The sequence below is a fragment of the Alternaria dauci genome, chromosome 1 (assembly GCF_042100115.1).
Source record: "Alternaria dauci strain A2016 chromosome 1, whole genome shotgun sequence".
Classification (NCBI taxonomy): domain Eukaryota; kingdom Fungi; phylum Ascomycota; class Dothideomycetes; order Pleosporales; family Pleosporaceae; genus Alternaria; species Alternaria dauci.
In genome coordinates, this window is record NC_091272.1 from 419,866 (window position 1) to 438,042 (window position 18,177).

The window sequence follows — 18,177 nt, forward strand, 5'->3', positions numbered from 1 at the left end:
TTAAAGGTCCTGACCTGCATCACCGACTTGATCGCATCTTTTGGCCGTGCCAATAAACATACTCATCACCGAGGACGCTAAAAGTCATCCTACATTCTGACTGCTAGATCCTACACTACCACTACGACTCTCTATCGAGTCACTACCGAAACACGAATCATGGACCACTACCCTGAAGTCAACGTCAACGAACGCGAAACCCCTTCGTCCATAATGTCCTCCCGCCACGACTCAGCATCATCAGTCGTCAAAGCCGCTGCCGCTGCTCACCAAAGACCCTCTGCCATCGACACACAAGACACTACAGAAGCACGAACATCATCCTACCATTCCTTCCCATCGCCTTCAACGCACTCGTCAGACAACTCGTCGCACCGCTCTGATTCAAACTTCTCAACCAACTCGAATGCCCAGCGCATCGAAGCAGAGTATGCGCGATATACGGATGCGCCGCCGCCATACAGCGAGAAGCAGTACGAAGGGAAGAGCGCGGACGAGCAAAACAACATGAAGATGAAGGACTATGCCAAGGAGATCTCGAGGATGATGGGAAGGCAGCTGGTTAGGGGGCTGAAGATTGCCGAGAGGGAGAAGGCGAAGAATCAACGGAAGGCGAACTGATGTTGCTTACGTCATGATGATCAGGCTGGTCCTGTTGTTGTTTGTACTTGTATGATTAGCACAGCGATGGCGTTTAGCGATGATCTTGCGGCGCCCTGGAGTGTACGTGGTCTTCGGCTTTGATACCAGCAGTTTACATCAAAGCCATGTTCAACGTTTGAGTCCTTTCACTGTGATTACACCGTCCGCCGTCTTTAGCTTGTTCCTTACCCACTCTCAGGAGTTCTCTTTCAGTCTTTTCTTGTGGAGCTCTGCTGCTTGCATGTTCCTAAAGGCCTCGCTCAAAGGCACATTCTTCGGAACACCGCCTTCTAAGAGTAACAACTCCAGTTGCTGCGGAATCTTCATCAGTCTCCGGCCCACTGCCTTGATGAACTCCTCTGTCTTATCGACCAGCTCTTCTCTTGTGCCCTCGCGCCGCCCGAGCAAGGAGTCAAAAAACATTTCTAGATTCTCGAATGGCTCGTCGTCGACAAGTATACGCAAGACTTGTAATGCAGGGAAAAGCTTCAACAGTTTCTTCGTCGCTGTAATAATATCGAGCAAAAGAGCTTGGGCGCTAGGGCATCGCCCTTCTCCGTATAGGTCATCTGCCTCGAAGAAGTCACTAAGGCCGGTGGTATGGATAAATGCCAGCCTCTTGACAAGATGTGCGTATGTCTTTGACAACGGAAGGACGTGCGATCCAGTCACAACAATGGGAAAATTGGTGAAGCATGGGACGCCGGTGAGCTGCAGCGGACGCGCGTAGAGAACTTCCGCAAATTCCCAGTGCACTTGTCGACATACCCTCATGATGTTGCAGTTCTGAAATACGATGGGCTCCTCTCCGGGTACACAGTCGTCGTCGGCCCACGTAGCCGTCGTGGCTCATGCCGTCACAGACGAAGCCATAAATCATGTCTCTCAACTCACGTGACAGATCGAGAAGACCAGTAGAGTCTTTAGATCCCATCCATTCCCAAGTTTTGGGTATAGGTCGCTGGGTGTCATTAGGTCTGAGCGATGTATGATGATGTCTACTTACAGGCCTCTTGTAGGCGAAAGCAAAATTGTACTCGGGTGAAGCTGCCTTGCGTGGGATGTGTGATTCCAGCTTAATAAGCTGACAGGGCTCTGGTTTGGGATTAGCTAACTGAAGGGACCTGATCAGGCTGCACTACTGACCTGCAGACGTGCTATCTCGGTGCTCCTCCATTAGCGCGGCATCCGAAGCAGTTGTATCAGCCATGTATAGGCCATAGAGAATCCAGCAAATGTTTAACACAACAGAGAAGACCCAAAAATCAAAACCAACAATAGGTGATACGGATATTGTAGCTATGCGGACGATGCGCATGTAGCGTAGCATCCTCAAGCAAACACGCAACTTGAGGATGCCAGACCCCGAGGTCCCGAGGTCTTTGGGTCAGTGCATTGGCTGACTCAGCGCAGCCGGCGTCAGCTACCTGCAGACTAACTGCAACGCTACATCCATCCGAAGCGATGACGCAGACTGACAACATCCACACGTTTGAACATGGGTTCAAAGTTCAAAGTCGCTCTCTGCCGGTTTTCTCGTGAGATACAAAATGCCTTGATCAATGCTAACGACACAGCAACGCTCGTGCGGATTGAAGACGTCTAGGCTGATATGACCAATCGCAGTGGCCCAAACACGCGTAAAGCGCGACGCAACAACACCTTCCACCCAGCTCGTGAGCCTCTGAGACACAGCCATGGCCTACGTCTCGAACACGATCGCGTCACTGGTCCGATACCCTTCCTCAACCCTACACGAGCGCATTACCGCCACGACCAGCGTCCTGATGTGCGATACAAGTGGACTTCACGAAATGACCGCAAAGGACGACATGCAGTGGATATCCAACCTAACCAGGCTACTGCTTCGACAAAGCACGATACCCCATGCCCGACTTCGTCCTTGCGTAGTGTTGCACGCAACATCTGGCGTATGTTTACATACTTTCCGATATGGGACGTGTCATTCGACGTTGCCTTTGTCTTCACCATAGGCAGTGTGATATGGATATTCAACGCCTTCTTCGTATATCTGCCGTTGGTGCAGCCAGGCTCCGAGTTTGAGAACGAGGAATTATATGGTGGGGGCATAACCGCGTTTGTTGGAGTGACTGTTTTCGAAGTAGGGTCGTTTCTGCTCCTGGCAGAAGCCGTGAACGAGGGTAGATCGGGATGCTTCGGGTGGGCGGTGGAGCGCGTTCTATCGCATGAAGAGGAGGGTGAAGAACGCATAGCACTGCGGCCGTCAAAGTCGCACTGCACACACCATCACAACAAACACATGTTCTTCAATACCCGACAATCCACACAGTCAAAGTCCGATCTGCCACCCCAAGAGCGTCTGTGGGTATGGTGGCCGTCGAACGAAGAACTACGAACCCATTACATCCACAATCTCGGATTCATAGCCTCCGTCTCCCAGCTGCTCGGTGCAACCATCTTCTGGGTCGCAGGTCTGACAGCGCTACCCGGCATTTATAATCGCATGTCGCAGACGCTTACCATCATCTTCTACTGGACTCCCCAGGTCCTTGGGGGCATAGGTTTCGTCATCTCCGGCGCCCTCTTCATGATCGAGACACAATCCAAGTGGTGGAAACCGGCTCCCCGGACTCTCGGTTGGTGGGTCGGAGCTTGGAATCTCGTAGGGGGTATAGGCTTCACCTTGTGTCCGGCTTTTGGGTACGACACTAGGAGCTGGGCACAATACCAGGCTTCTCTTAGTACCTTTTGGGGTAGTTGGGCTTTCATGGTAGGGAGCACGCTTCAGTGGTACGAGAGCCTGGAGAAGTACCCCGTGGCAGTTGACAGCACCACGTGGACTTCATGATTGCTCATGTTCTCTTGGCTTGTGATTGTGAAACCATATACTCGTTTATACAGTCGACGGCAGTCCGTGGTGGCATATCTGTTGCCAAATGCGCGGAAATGGAAGTCCATGATGGGTAGGTGGGTGAGAGCAAGAGCCGGTATCGCCCTAAACTCCGCGTGTTCATGGCTGGGCCGGGCTGACGGGTTGAGTTAAAGACGGAGCAGGACGTTGGATGTGGCATCAGAAATAGAGGGCAGGACGAATGCGTGATGTTCTTGGGCGTCGTCGTGCTTGGTAAGATGGGATTCAAGTACCTGCAGTATTAGAAAGTAATGACCAGCGGACCATTTCAATAGTCATAGGTAGGCTCTCTTTCGATTCTTTTGCGAAAATGGTGCGCTTTGATGAGACTGGGTCGTGGTTACCTACAAACAATACTTGAGTCTAGACGCCTCGCAATGTCTTCGCTTTGTAACACCATCACTGCTTACTGCTTTCACGTCGCTTCAGACAGTCACTGCCTATACTATGGATATCGGGCAGCTGCCTGGCCCGACATGCACCTTACATCCTCTTCTCTCCATGGCTAATCCGCGCATTTTCTTATACTCTACAGCTTCATCCTTTCATAGGGCCATCATCATATACTTTTTGCAAAACGCATACATACGCCCTCGCTTTCTTGAAACCCACAGAGCTTTTATAAAGTCTCTTTCACTATCGCTAGTCACTCAAAGCACGCACGCGACAAATCGCCCGTTTGTACCCGTCATTTGTACCTGTTCAGCAGTGTATCCCATCATGCCTAGCTATATCTACACACTTGCGACCCCACAGACATCGCAGAAACTCTCACACCACACCCTGTGTCTCCATTAACCAGCGAGCAAAGACTCGCTCAAGCCGATTCGATGCCTCCATCTTCCACCCTCGCCGAACTGCAAAAGAATAGAGACCGTCGAAATACATTGATCGTACCAGTGTTCAGCAAAAGGTCCGGAACAGAGTCTGAAGGTTCACGTGTCTCCCATTTCGCCGACACACAAGACACAAATGTCCCGTTCATTCCAGACACAATAAAGATCATCGTCGGACCAGACTCAACCAACCAACGAACCTGGAGCCTGCCCAAAGCACAGTTGTCACGATACTCCCATATCTTCAGATCCATAATCACCGTAGACGACACAGTATCAGAAGTCGAACTGCCAACAATCAGTCCCAACGCCTTCGCCGATTTCGTCTCATTCATGCACTCGAGCATCTACAGCGTCAACACAAATATCACAGGATACCGAAGTGTACGAGCCCACACAGATGCCTGTCTCCTCGCCGCCAAACTAGAAGCAGATGAGTACTGGGAGGCAGGGATGCGGAAATTATACAATCTCTTCTTGCCACTCGCCAAATCAAAACGATCCGACGCCAAACAATCGTTCATTCGAGCCAGTGATATCGCATACATTTGCGTCAATACCACCGAAGAGAACCTACGAGGTGTAGCAATCATCAACTCCAATCCCCCGACAAGCAACGATCCCGCTATCCCGCAGATTACGCTCACAACCGAAGATAGTGCCTCCGGCGCTCCTCCTGCACCTCCTAGAAACACCTACCGCAGCAACGACATCGGTGCGATGAAAGGGCTCCGCACACTTTTCTTCGATGCAGTGGCCTCACACTGGACACACAGAGATGTGATTTACGTGGGCGCACCAGAGTTACTGCGTGTGGATGGTAACGACAAGATCGATGTTCCAGTTGATAGCACCACATGGGGACAAGTGTACGCCATGAATCCGGATTTCCACTTGCATATCACCAAGACTGCTGGGGTTCTTCTTGGGTGGAGAGCGAGTTTGTTCAAGCATATTAATAGGTATCTTGATCCTGTTGATCTGAAGTTTATTGGAGGGCCGGGAGGCGCGAGTAGTGGTGTTGCAGGGAATACAAGGAAGGATGTTAGTGATAGCAAGACGGAGCACGTTGAAGATGCTGACAAGTTCAAGGTCAAGGCAAACGAGGATGAGGAAGATGAAGGGCTTGAGATGAACCCACTGAGACGACGCCCGAAATTCACGCTTAAATTGAGGGGGCTGAATCAAAGTGCGAGTGGGGATGGAGTGGACTCCTCAGAGCAAGCGTTGAGTAATGTGAAGAGCGAGGACAGAAAGGATATCAAAAGCGAAGACGCGGCGCATGAATCTGGAGAGAATGATGAGGGCATTGACAGTGATAGAAGCACGGTTGTAGATGAAGGCGAGGAGGACTTGATGGAAGGTATTGAAGCTGGGATTGGAAAATAACCAAATTTCGCTGGGTTTTAGTACACCAAAGTGGTGTCTTGATACACTATTCAGACATTGGATAGGTCTTGGGCGACTGCATCTGTTTCTGACCATGACTGTTCAGTACGCTCAAGCTTATGATATCGTATTTTCACCAGCTTATCACCACCACAAGAACCAAATGCTGTACATGCATACTCATTATGCTCACGATACTATGCCATGACTATCATGCTTCTTCTAGCCACTCCACACCCAACTAAGCACACAAGACAACCGTCCGCACTACCACCATCACACAACACCCCCCCCCCCCCTCCCCCTGAACGACTCTGGCCAAACGCTCCTAGCGCAACATAATTCCCCGGCGCAGTTACCCCTCTCGCATGCTGTCGCGTCGTGTCGCATCGTGTCGTGTGACAACAGACTCGAGCGTAAAGCATGGTCCCTAGGCGGCTAGACACAGCGCTCGCTGCAAGGCCGCTGGATGACTGGTGCTTGCGGGGGCGAACAGAGCCCATGCAAGATGCCTGCCTGTGCAGGGAGCGGATCCAGGCTTTTTGCAAGCGGCTCAGCCTCTGAGCCTATTGTTTGCTTTTGACTTGTATAGGGTGCTGGGATACGCGAACATGAGGTCATGTATTGGGAGCAGGTGTTTGGCTGTGGTGACGGGCTGAAGAAGTTGGTTTGTTTCAGGGTGTACAAACTGTGCAATGTGTGCACTCGCTCCGCGTTAACAGAGCTACATTGAAACGCGCACTATCTGGTCAGTATAGCAGCTTAGGGGTAAGTCGCGGTTTGCCGACCAGCGTTCGGACGGCTGCTGCCTATGCTTCCACGCAAACCTTCCTTCTGCTGCCTTGTCCGCTGCAGACGCAGGAAGCCTATCCATAGAACACCTTCGGACGGATACATGCGAGCTTCGCCCATGCGGTCATCCCGACGACAGGCATCGGCTATGAACGTATTGGTTGGCAGCCGGAGTTGACGATAATAGTGTTCCGATCTTTGGTTCGCGCTACCCGGTTCATGCACCTCTGCGCAAGGTTTGGGCGTGTAGGATCGAACTGAGAGTGACGTGAAGAGAACCTTGGAAAGAAAAGAAGACGAGTCGTTTTCTGGAGCGCTAGGGAGTGGCCACGAGAGTGCTCGTACGATGTCTTCGTATGCCCAATGCCCTGTGCTCAGAGGCTGATCGTCCGGTCGCGCAGCTCCGCGTGGGTAGCCAGCAATATGGTGCCCTAAGACCAAACCTTGCTATTTGGAGAAGCAAAAAGAACATATGGGCGACTTTCGAAGTTGGTTCCTTCAGCAACTTCGCCAAACTTGAAAAAGCATAGACACGATATGAACTGTCAAACCGTTGGAGATGGTACAGCGCGCAGAGAGGCTGAGCAGCCAAAGACCTTGAGTAACTTTCGGAGACCGCCTAGTTGCATATGCGCTCATCGGAACGCCTCCCCGCTGTCAGTCTCACGCCTGTCCTTTGTGCGTACAGAACCATATGTACACGCTGCTGGCTGTGGGGGACGTCTTACTGGATTCTGACCACTTCTCTCGGACCGGTCGTACGTGTACGGGAAGCCGCTTGTGTCTCTGAGGCAGGACTGCGGACGAAAGGGCACGTCCAATGGTTCGTGTGGCGGATGTAGCAAACTCAAACGTGGTGATACGCTCGTAGAGAGCGACCGTCTGCAGCAGGCTAGATGGGGATCAGGATTGTGTTACCTGGGTTGTCAAGGGTGCTCGTTGCAGTAAGGAGCGTCCCGTTGCAGCGGGATGGACCAGCACATGTCGAGAGGCGGCGTTATGCTGTACCATGTGTGGGGATATCGTGCTAGTATTGAGCAGCGATCTGATCGTGTTGTGGAAGGTTTCTAGCAAGTGGCTGATGAGGCAGACATGGTTGGTTACGGTGTCACCGTGTAGCGCCATTGCATGTTGTTTGTGTGACGGACGAAGTTGTAGATCGCCCTAAGAGAAGCAACCGTGCGGAGAAGACGAACATAGCAAGTTTTAGTGACATTGGATATGTATCTCCGGTGTCCGAGGACAAAAGTGCGCTCATGATCGTACGTTCCGAGTGTATAGCGTGAAGCAACGCCTCTGGTAGTCAAACGCAATGACTGATCAAAGTACCGTCGGCATGTAGCGTGAAATAGCCGCATGATGGTGCACATGTGCTTTTGATGGCCCCAGTCTTGGGAAAGGGAAGATCACAGCGCAAAGGACGTGCCCCAGCTGAAGGAAGGAGTGGGATTCCGAACATCAGGTCCAAAAAGCACAGCTACCCGCAAGGCTGGTTGTCACTAGGCAGACCCGATGAGTTGGCCCAGCTTACCGTGACACCGTGACACAAGGCAAATAAGCCACGAAGCTTACTGCGCAAGGTCCGCTCCTTACTTGCAAGCCTTTGACATCAGCTAAGATGGCAATCCCTATCCAGATGTCGGTTCCCAATCTGTGGCTTCCCGTGCTCGCTCGTCTATCTGCGACGCCAAATAGTGCCCATCGCATCCTCGCATGTGATAAGCGAGCAAAGTGCTACGAGTTTCGCCCAAGGAAAAGGACGCTTCGAGGCGCCTTCGTGGCGCGCAAAAAAGCATGCTTCTGGGGTGCGTACGGAAGCCAGAAGAAGAATAATTGATGCAAGTACGGTATACGGGTGACATGCAACGCCCATGTGATTCACGAACAGCCACCAATTCTTGCAAAGCCGAGGGACGATGTCATTCCGTAACGAAGCGAGATTTCAACGTCGTCTAGGGTCGGTTTCGTCGATATAGCTCCGATATGAGCTGATGGCCAAAAAATTTGATGCCGCTGAGCGACCAGGGCACCTGTTCCTATCGAATGCTAAGATTTCAAAGACCGTTTTTTTCCTGCTGGATATCGCCTAGGTCGGAACGAGATTAGCATACCTATACATGCATGCAATTCACCCAGCGAATAGGCAAAGGTACTTAAGTCGCATCAATAAGTCTACACCTAGTTCCGGTAAGACGTTGAGCGGGCATCGCCACACTTGCGCAGCTGGATCAATAACGAACAAAACAAGCCTGTTGCAAGTATGCACATTGCACATTGTCTGACGAGAGGGCTGTGGGGTGGGATGCAGATGATGCAAAAGGATGGAGTTGAGGGATTTCTTCCTGGAAAAGTGGCTAGCGGCAGAAGGAACGGCGCGGGCTGGTGATGATGATTGCCACACACACACGCACTCGCTCACTCACCAGCCGCGGTCCTTGGCATAGTGTCATCCTTACACCAGTTTGCTCCGTCAGCCTTCTGCGCGTCACTCGACGCCATTACCCGCGCGCAGCACCATAAGAGATGAGCACGTATTTGCTGATTGCTGGGAGGACTTTCGGTAGCGGTGGGCCTTGCTTTTCCAATCCGGATGTCCATCATGCTTGTCATATGACGAAGGATTGGCGGCCGCAAAAAGCAAATCCTCTGTAACGGTGCCCTTCTCTTGGCTGAGTGCGTGTCGCGATTGGTGCCGACAAGGTTTTCCGGTGACGCCTCACTGCAACTGTACGCGGATGTACACTGTACGCGACCATGCTAAGGTGTCTTGGAAAGCATCGGTAGCCGACACGACACAAGGGCGACGGAAGCTGAGGGACGTTTGGTGGTTGACTGAAGATTCAGCCCTCGTTGATGGGCCAGCTGACCGACCAGCAAGCGAGACGAGGACCATGGTGATGGCGTTCGTATGGCCGAGACATGTTGACGACTGCCTGCGTGTCGTTTCATGGTATGCCTCTAATAGCCAGCAGGATCAGGTCCTGGGACGACTTGCCGCGCAGGTCCAACAGCATGTCAATAGCAACAGTACACCATCTCGGCCACAAGTAGCCTAGCATAGCATGGCCAGCCTCCAGTTTAGTCGCACATCGCGTGGCCTGAGGAATCCGTTTAGGCGGTCGCCTCCAGTCTTCCCAACAAAGATGCGCGCTAAGTGAATGACAGAAGGCCGCAGAGATGAGTCTCGATCCTGCATTCAGGTCATCAATCGGCCACGACCTGCATCCGGTATCCGCAGCCTTCCACCCATAATTCCCCTTGGATGTGCGCCTAGCAATCTTACACATGTGTTTAGACCTCTAGCAGTTAGGGCAATGAGGCAGGGCGCAATCCCGGCGTGATAGTCCCCGTCGAGTCAAGCAGACTACTGCACACTCGCAGGCTCAGCACGCAGATGGCCATGCACACATCGGCCTTGGGGGGACCTGTGATTTGCTCGTCGCTCTAGGCTTACAGCGTTCATCGCGATGGAGACTCTACGGATGCATATGGATGATGCCCAGGCCGTGGAGCCTGAGTGGGGTGACAGGGCCAGTGGTTGGGTGCGAGATTGATCTATTGCGCAAGTCTATGCACGATTTGGGCTGGGTGCAGAACTGCGGCAGGGTGGCTGCGGATTGATGCGTTGTGTGAGTGGGTCGACAACGTTGGGTATGGTCGGAGCGCACATTCGGTGTCAACATCGTGGAGAGGAACGTGGACTAAGGCAATGTCAACAGAGCAAAGACAGGTCAAGTGATGGGATGAGAAGATGTGGCTTTCTTAGTCTGCTCACGACTGTCGTCGTGGCGACCGTATGTATGTTTTTTTCATTTGTTTGACTTTGCGCAGTGCAAATGTTGCTGTCCTACTTGTGGGACCTACTACCATACAGTGTTGAGCTAGTGCTCTGGTATCTCTTGATGTGAAATTCGAACAAACGAACGTGATGGTAATGGACCTCTATTGGTCCAAAACCCAACAAGAACAACTCCGGGAAATGCCCAGTGACCCCACTCCTAATATACGTGGCAGAAACCGTTGATTGCCACACCAATATCAAACTCCGTGCCATCAAGGCGACTGCCCAAGTTAAAACGTAGTAGCCAGATAGTTCTAAAAGTCCAAAGCCGGAATATTGTCCGGCCTGGTCTAGTTTTATAACGCCAAGGAAAACAAACCGCACCAACACCGAACGAGAAATCAATTGCTGTTCGTGTCATCGTGACTTTTTCGGAAATTGTATAAACACATCGTGAAGAAGCATATCGTAATAAAAAGGATCCAAGGGGCCGGGAAAGGAAGGTTGGCCTAGTAGACGTGGACCGGAGCCATCATAGAAGGCTGGAAAGACACGTGCTTGACGAGGTTGGCCGCCTGGATGAATGGCTGGAACCACGTGTTGGCAGGGGGTTGAGAAACGTATTGTTGTTGAGGCTGCGGTACTCGGGAAGAAAATTTAGGAACCTGGGAAGAGGAAACGTGTTGGTACGAAGATGTCGAGGATGCGGATGAGGCAGATGAACACGCGGAGAAGACTGAGTCGTTGTCTGAGTTGGAGCTTCCAGACGAGGTAGAGTGCTGGAAGGGTGACGGAGCGTAGGCTGAGCCGGGAAGGGGAGCAAACTGGGGCACCGCAGACGCCTGGTAGTAGGCGTTGTATGCGGCATCTCGAGTGTAGTCTACTGGGGTGAAGGGAGGAGAAGACAGGGGCGTTGAGACCGCTGACTTGGTGGCAGTGAAAGACGAGCATCGGAGAATCATCTCACGAATCTCGGGAATGGTTGCCCTGTTGGCGGGGTTGAACTCGAACATGCGCCTGAGGATGGCATCGAGCTCTGAAGAAACAGGCAGGATGGTCCTCAGGAACTTGGGGTCCTTCATGAAGGCGCGGAAGGTGCTGTCCTCGAAAGAAGCTCGCTTCCATGGGTTGCGTCCGCATGTGAGGTTGACAAGCATGACTCCCAGACTCCAAACATCGTTGGGTGCTGAGGCGTAGCATGAGTAGGCCTTGGGTGCCGACGTCTGGCATTCTGCCCAAAGTTAGCACGTGACTTGATTAGTCAGACTGGATGAACCTACCTGGAGACATGTAGAAAGTCGAGCCGCATCCAAAGTCCGAGGTAACGGGGTCGGTAGTGGCAAGTCCAAAGTCGGCGAGTTTGCAAGTCATTCCTTGGTCAGTGACTAGCACGTTCTCTGGCTTCAGGTCCCGGTGGTAGATTCCAATAGAGTGGCAGTATTCCACGGCATCCAAAACCTGGAGGAAAGCGCGCTTGGCCATGGCATCGTTACCCACGTACTTGCCCTGCTCGGTGATGTTGGAGAACAAGTCACCTTCTGGGCAGTATTCAATGACAACGTATGTGCAGTCAGGGGCGTCCATGATCTTGACTAGAGAGACCACGTTGGGGTGAGCGCTGGCCTGGTGGTGGAGCTGGATCTCCCGTTGCTGGAACTTCCTCTGGCGAGGCTCAAGACCGACCTTGTTGAGTGCCTTTACGGCATATGGGATGTTGGTCTGGATGTCTACAGCTGTGTACACGACGCCGTAAGCTCCTACACCGAGGATGCCAGTCAACTGGAGTCGACCAGCGAGAACCTGACCTAGACGGTCTTCGGGCGCGCAGAATCCATTTTGGGTTGGGGATGCTGGGGGTGTTGGGTACATATTGTAAGAGGGAAGGGGAATAAGTCCTCGCAGGTCCAATGAAGGCCTCAAGGACAGTGTTAGAGTAATCCGGAGAATGGAGGTTGGCCTGGTCCGTGTGGAAACAGCAAACAGTCCCGGATGGAAGAGTCAGAAAAGAGAAGAACGTATTATAGAGCAGTAACCGGATCCGGCAAGTCAGATGACTTGAAGGTGGAGACGGATGAGTGAGCAAGAGGCTGTCAATAGGAAGAGTGCTTGACAGAGAGCGAAGAAGCTGTTGGGATGCGGTTGAAGAAGGAATGTGTATGAGAGAGGAGGAGGTAGAGTAGTAGTAGTAGTAGGAGTATGAGGAGGGTAGTGGTTGTTGATGTTGTGGTGGTCGTGGTGGAGGATGAGGCGGGATATGATGTATGTGTATGAAGACGGCTGGGCTGGGCAGCAGTGATAAAGAGAGGCTTCGCAGGGAGGGCCCGGGTGGCCATTGGCTCGAGGAGAGGCCCCGGTTTTTCGTAAATATAGGGAAGGAGCGGCGCTATGACGAAGAAGGATGGGGCTACAGAGCGAGTGCAGGCCATCAGCGATGTGTGCCATGGCCGCCGGCACGCACACTCTGACGCTAACGTCTGGTTCCACTCGCGCAACCCACCCTGGCTCGCAAGCCCGTCTCAACGCGCGCAGGGAGGCGAGGTGTGTGTGTGCCGTCTTTACCCAGTTGGACGCTAGCCCGTGTCCAACAAAGACGGTCATGCAGCTACCGACCGCCCGGGGCCTGTCCTTGATTCACCTGAATCATGGCCGCCTGCGACTCCGCTGCTCACCGGGCGGCTGTGGCCTGCAGCGAATCACACGCCCGTCAGCACCGAGAGGGTGACACACAGGCCTGCTCTCGACGCAACAAGTGCACCATCCTCGAGGCACCAGAGCGACAGCTGCAGAAGAGCGATGTGCCAGACGGTGCAAGCGGACCCGCGCGCTGTGTGTGTGGCGCCTCGATTGTCGCTCCACCGTGGCCATTCACTGCTCGCTCCACACGCGCTCGTCAGCCCCCTCCAGAAGCAGACTGAGAGAGGACACATGTCAAAGGCAAATCCCCCCCCCCAGCAGCCCCCTCCCATTCGCTGCCTCCCCAGCCTCTGTTCTCGCGCGGCCCTCCCCTGATCTCAGCATCTTGTCACCGGCCGATTAGACGGGCCCACCAAGCCTCCCAAACGACCGCGCCTCGCCCCAAGAAGACGCAGCCATGCAGTTCCTTGCCTAGCGCTGCTTAGCCTCCCCAAGACACGCCCAGGCTTACGACGTCTCGAAAAGCCGCAAAGTGCACGGGCGGCGTTCGATAGTCTTCGCTGGCTCCGAGGACCCATGACGAATACAGCCCTTCCAGACGACGATCTCGCAACGCTGCGGCACTGCTCTGCATCTCTGACTGTCATGCCGCCAGACGACCTTTCGTCCCGTCTGCCTGAACCCGGTGTTGTGTCTAGACGACGGCACAGTGCCTGTCATCAGCCCGCGGTCACGTTTCGGGTTTCGACCTGGTGGACCTCTCTTTGTTTTCCGGCGCTTCTGATCTGCGTCCTTTGCCCTTCAATCTTCGACCATGGCCGTTGCTGCACTGCTGCAGCCTCCAAGGGCGAGCTGCTTCCAGTATTGGCACCGCCCAAAGAGCGTTGGCGATGACACATGGCACTTGATGCCCGATTGGGCACAGCGTGCCTTCACATCTGCCAACCTTGTTGCGCCGGACCTCGCCCTGTTTGTGAAGCTGCTTTTTATTGGTTTGCCCGCTATATTGCTTCTTGTCGATGAATGACTAACCGAACCGTTCGCTATGAGCACACCCTGTCGCCCGGCTCCGTGGGCAATCTTGTCTGGTACATTTTGGGTCTGCCAGTGGCGCCCTCCGTATCCACCAGAATTTTCGAGACTGCTCCGCCTAGCCAATTAATGCGGAGATTATTTTGTACTTTTGTGCCAATCATCATTCGAGTCATCCCTCGACCTACGTGTTGTTTAGATCCAGCCATGGCCGTGTGACCTGTCAGTCACCGCCTAAGATTGTCTTGCTGTTCCACTCACACCGGCTATTCGCTCAGCTGTCCATGTCGTGGCGTATTGCGCAATACCTTGGGGCGAACTTTTGTTCATCTGCTGTTTACCAGTCATCGATGGCGCAGCTCCTATCGAGGAGAACATGTTCCAAGACTTCCAGATCGAGAACAAGAGCGTTCTACCGGCTCGTATCTCATCCCGTATCCATGCCCCCGTTGAAAGAATAACCGACTCATCTCGTCCACATATGAGTCGCAGGCGCTGGGATGAGTGCCAGATTACCCTGTTGACCCCAGCGCAAGCGAGATAGCCGTGCAAAGCACCTGCAGCTTTCAACTCTTTTTCTGCTCATTCGGCGTCATCCGTGCTCGAGCACCGATACCAGCCAAGTCCGCCTCCCGTAGCCTAAACCTACGAGCGGGAGTCTGTGAGTGAAATGGGCCGAAGATCATGTCCTGAGCGAAATTGTTCCTTTGCGCTGGTTGCGGGTCAATATCACGGCCAGAAACTTTGTTGGTACTCGAGATGAAGGAACCGTTCCCACCAACATGGCCACGGGTGCCAGCTCAGCCGCTCGACGTGTGCGGTAATTTAACAGGCCGCTAGCAATCTCTTTCATAAAGCGCATATTTTGTGACTTGGTAAGTTGTGAGCGCGCTGCACAACAACGTGCAATTTGCAATGGTACCCATCCGTAGCTACCTAGGTACCAAGTGTCGTGTGCTGTCTGCTTATGATCCGTTCGACCCGCCATAAGCTGGACAATGCGCGCACTCGATCCTGCTGATTCGGAATCGTGCATGCTCTCGTTGCCGGACAGGCGTTCTCCACAAAGCTCGAGCGTTTCAGTGGAGGTGGACGAGAGTCGTACATTCACCGCCAACTGCTAGGGAAGGATTTTGCAGGATAAGCCTTATCGATAACACTAAACCTCTGACACCTAACAAAACTAAAACTGCCCCGCCATTTCAACCTCCTGCGCCCTCAAACTCTAACGGCAGCTGTGTGATCACAGGCAACGTCCAATCGATCTGTCGTGCCCATCGCACAAGTCAGCATGGCTAACAGATCCTGCGACGTGGCGTCCGCGGCTCGAGGCAACAACAGACGGCGCCAATGACGGTGCTCGAAGATCATCCACCTATTCGCAGGTCCAGTCACTTCCAGATCCTCTGGTCGCTCAAAGATTTTCGTAGTCAACACATGACAGCATGCCAGCCTCGTTTTCCTCGTGTTACTCAGCTCTTGTTTGGCTCTGCAGGGATGGCAGTCTCTGGTGATTACCAAGTGCCACTAAACTGCCATTTGCCACCTCATGCCTCATGGCGATTTACATCATCATTGGTCGAGCGTGCCGTACAGTATGGCAAAATATAGTATGCACCGCCCACTGTCGGTCCGACCTTTGCAAGGTTGCTTGGTCGATCTCCAGGCATGCAGGCATCAAACGTTTCGCTGTCGCTATGGAAGGACTCAACTCCGGAAGCTTCCCAAGGGCCATATGCCGTATCATCATGCATTGCAATAACTACACATCTGGGGCGTTCCGTTCCGACACACCAAGTTTGCCCCCCAAGTGGATTCCATCTTACGATTTTTTGTAAGGTTTGCGCAGGCCGTTTGCTAGCTGATGATCGCTTGGGTTAGCTTGCGCGTCTCCAGTGCTGATGCCCGCCCAGGACGTCATCACACTGGGCAGCCGGTGATGCAAGACCCTGTACATCACTTTATTCTGATACAGCACGCTGAGGTCAGATCTTTGCAGAAATCGCGCTTCCGAACAAACCGCATCTCAAGGGTCCCATCAGCATTCACATGCCTACGCCTGTTTTGTGGCTCTGTACCAGACATGCAGTTATCCACTCCAGCAGCAGCAAGAGTTCGGGGTCTGATCAGCCGTTCTGGAAACGTTCTTCCTGTTATCCAACATCATCGAATACATTGTTCTTGAGTTGGCACCGTAGCAACTAGCGTTCGTCCCAGAAGTCCTGTTCCTCTAGATTACTCGTCGACGCACCCCACCCATATGTCAGTCCCAACAAGATATGCACCGCGGCCGAATAGCAATAACGACAGAATGGAACCTTCATCGACCGGTCTCACGAAACGCGTTGAGTTCAAGCCACCCGTGTTCTCCACCATAGTTCACTGGAGCGGAATCTGGAGACTCCGTCCGGGGCCCGGGTCTTTGGCGCTGCGTGAAGTCTAACGCGTCACTTGTGAGACCCTCTCTTGGTTGAACGCGTCCGTCGTGAGCAATCGAGATGGATAACGAAACACTCACCCTTAGCACCCTTTAGTCGGCGGCAACTAACCACCGAACCAAACTCTGTAGGCAAGCAGCCAGCGAGAAGATTGGATCGGCAGGGACTTCGGACCTTTTGCGGTCCCGTCGTGTTGTTCCATGGCTTTTCTGGACGAGTACAGCCGCTCGCGTTGAGCTTAGTCGTGACCATGGATGGATTTTTTGATCTGAGCCTCGCTGAGGGTCTGCAGATCACAGCGGCCACCAGTAATCTCCCAACCTTTTCCACAGTTAGGTCCGACTACAGGGCAGAACTTCGGCAGCGAGACGCAGGATGATCAAAATGCATGGTGAAGTGGTCAACTGCCGTGGGTAAGTCCGGTGTAATGCTGAAAAATTCTTGCGCATTCCGTCTTCGCACTCGGTCTCTGCATGTCTTCGTACAGCCATGATAGGATGTTCGGTTGCTCGGAAAGAATATCGTAACCTACACCTCAACACCGCCATCAACATGGCATGCATCTCCCAGTGGCATAGTTGCGACGTAGTCTCTTGTGGAAAGTGCAAGACCCGATGTTTGGCACATGAGCTGCGTACACCGCCTTACTGTATACTTGATCACGAAGCAACTACAACCTCATCAATTTAGCCAACACATCTCTCTACATCAAATGTTTCGCCCACCGCATAACTAACCATCACCTGATGACTCCCAATACAGCTCTGTTTATCCACTTCTTCCACCAGCACCAGCTCCCGTCGTATGCAAGCCCAACTCCCGCGCCAGCCTGACGTTACCCACATGTTTCGCACTCTTACAGCGCGCACCATGCATCAGCAATGGCGAGCAGCCTCATACCCGGCTCTTACACAAGGTCGACCCTCGCGCCTAACTGGGCGACTGCGCGGTGTATACATAGCCACGGATCCTCGTCGACGGCTTTGCCCAAGTCGACGACGCGGCCAGATGGTCCTCTCCGCCTCACCACTCGCTTCCCTTCTCACATGCTCCACCCATTTCCCATCAGCACAAAACATAAGATGAAACAGCCTCACCTTTACGAATGAAAATCTTTTAGTAGTGCAGCAAAGAACTTGCTCCGCCCATCCTTTACAGTACACACCCCGCATCCTATCAGCTGACGGCATGAGGCTGGGGTGGTGTGTATGGTGATGGCTGATTGATTGCCTTGCCGGTCGCATCGCGGAGACGTCGATGATGCAGCACGGCTGACCAAGAAGGATTGCGCCGCCAACAACAACGCGTGCGCGTTACGCCCTGAGGCCGTCCCGGTCCATGTGTCATCACCACATCCCATCAAATTTCCATCTCATCTGCCTCTGACCTTTTTTTGTTTTGTTTTCAAAGATCCAGGGAGCGCGGCACGGGTAAGAAACTACTGCAGGTCATAGATGCGGTTGTGCGGCGGGGTGGGCCTAAGAAAAGGTCCCTACGTTGTTCAGGGGAGACGGGCGGTTGCGTGACTGGCCCATGCAGCTTCGCGTCCACTCGACTCCTCAACGCCATGAATAGAGCGCGCGTGTATGGGTTGGTGGGTGGTTCATGGCTGCCTTGGTGGTGCGGGACGAGCTGGTCCAGGTAGGTGGTCTGTAAGTAGGCGCCGTGGCAAATGCGTCAATAGGGCAAGGCAAGGCAAGGCCCGAGGCGACCAGTTTAAGCAACCACTATCTTTTATGG

General features: G+C 53.2%; 4 protein-coding genes across 4 annotated transcripts; 2 read left to right on the forward strand and 2 right to left on the reverse strand.

Annotated features, from left to right (window-relative positions):
* Positions 1-159: 159 nt before the first annotated feature.
* Positions 160-621, forward strand: ACET3X_000116 (uncharacterized protein; the record flags this gene model as incomplete). The annotated part of the gene is made up of 1 exon (XM_069446411.1): positions 160-621. The coding sequence occupies one exon, from the start codon at positions 160-162 to the stop codon at positions 619-621; it is 462 nt and encodes a 153-aa protein (XP_069310358.1).
* A 216-nt stretch (positions 622-837) lies between these two features.
* On the reverse strand, positions 838-1,819 carry ACET3X_000117 (uncharacterized protein; the record flags this gene model as incomplete). Its single annotated transcript, XM_069446422.1, has 4 exons — positions 838-1,490; positions 1,537-1,603; positions 1,649-1,737; positions 1,789-1,819. 4 exons carry the CDS (start codon positions 1,817-1,819, stop codon positions 838-840), a joined length of 840 nt encoding a protein of 279 aa, XP_069310359.1.
* Positions 1,820-4,365: 2,546 nt separating this feature from the next.
* Positions 4,366-5,760, forward strand: ACET3X_000118 (uncharacterized protein; the record flags this gene model as incomplete). Its single annotated transcript, XM_069446433.1, has 1 exon — positions 4,366-5,760. One exon carries the CDS (start codon positions 4,366-4,368, stop codon positions 5,758-5,760), a length of 1,395 nt encoding a protein of 464 aa, XP_069310360.1.
* Positions 5,761-10,842: 5,082 nt separating this feature from the next.
* On the reverse strand, positions 10,843-12,202 carry ACET3X_000119 (uncharacterized protein; the record flags this gene model as incomplete). Its single annotated transcript, XM_069446444.1, has 2 exons — positions 10,843-11,564; positions 11,614-12,202. 2 exons carry the CDS (start codon positions 12,200-12,202, stop codon positions 10,843-10,845), a joined length of 1,311 nt encoding a protein of 436 aa, XP_069310361.1.
* Between the last annotated feature and the right edge of the window lie 5,975 nt (positions 12,203-18,177).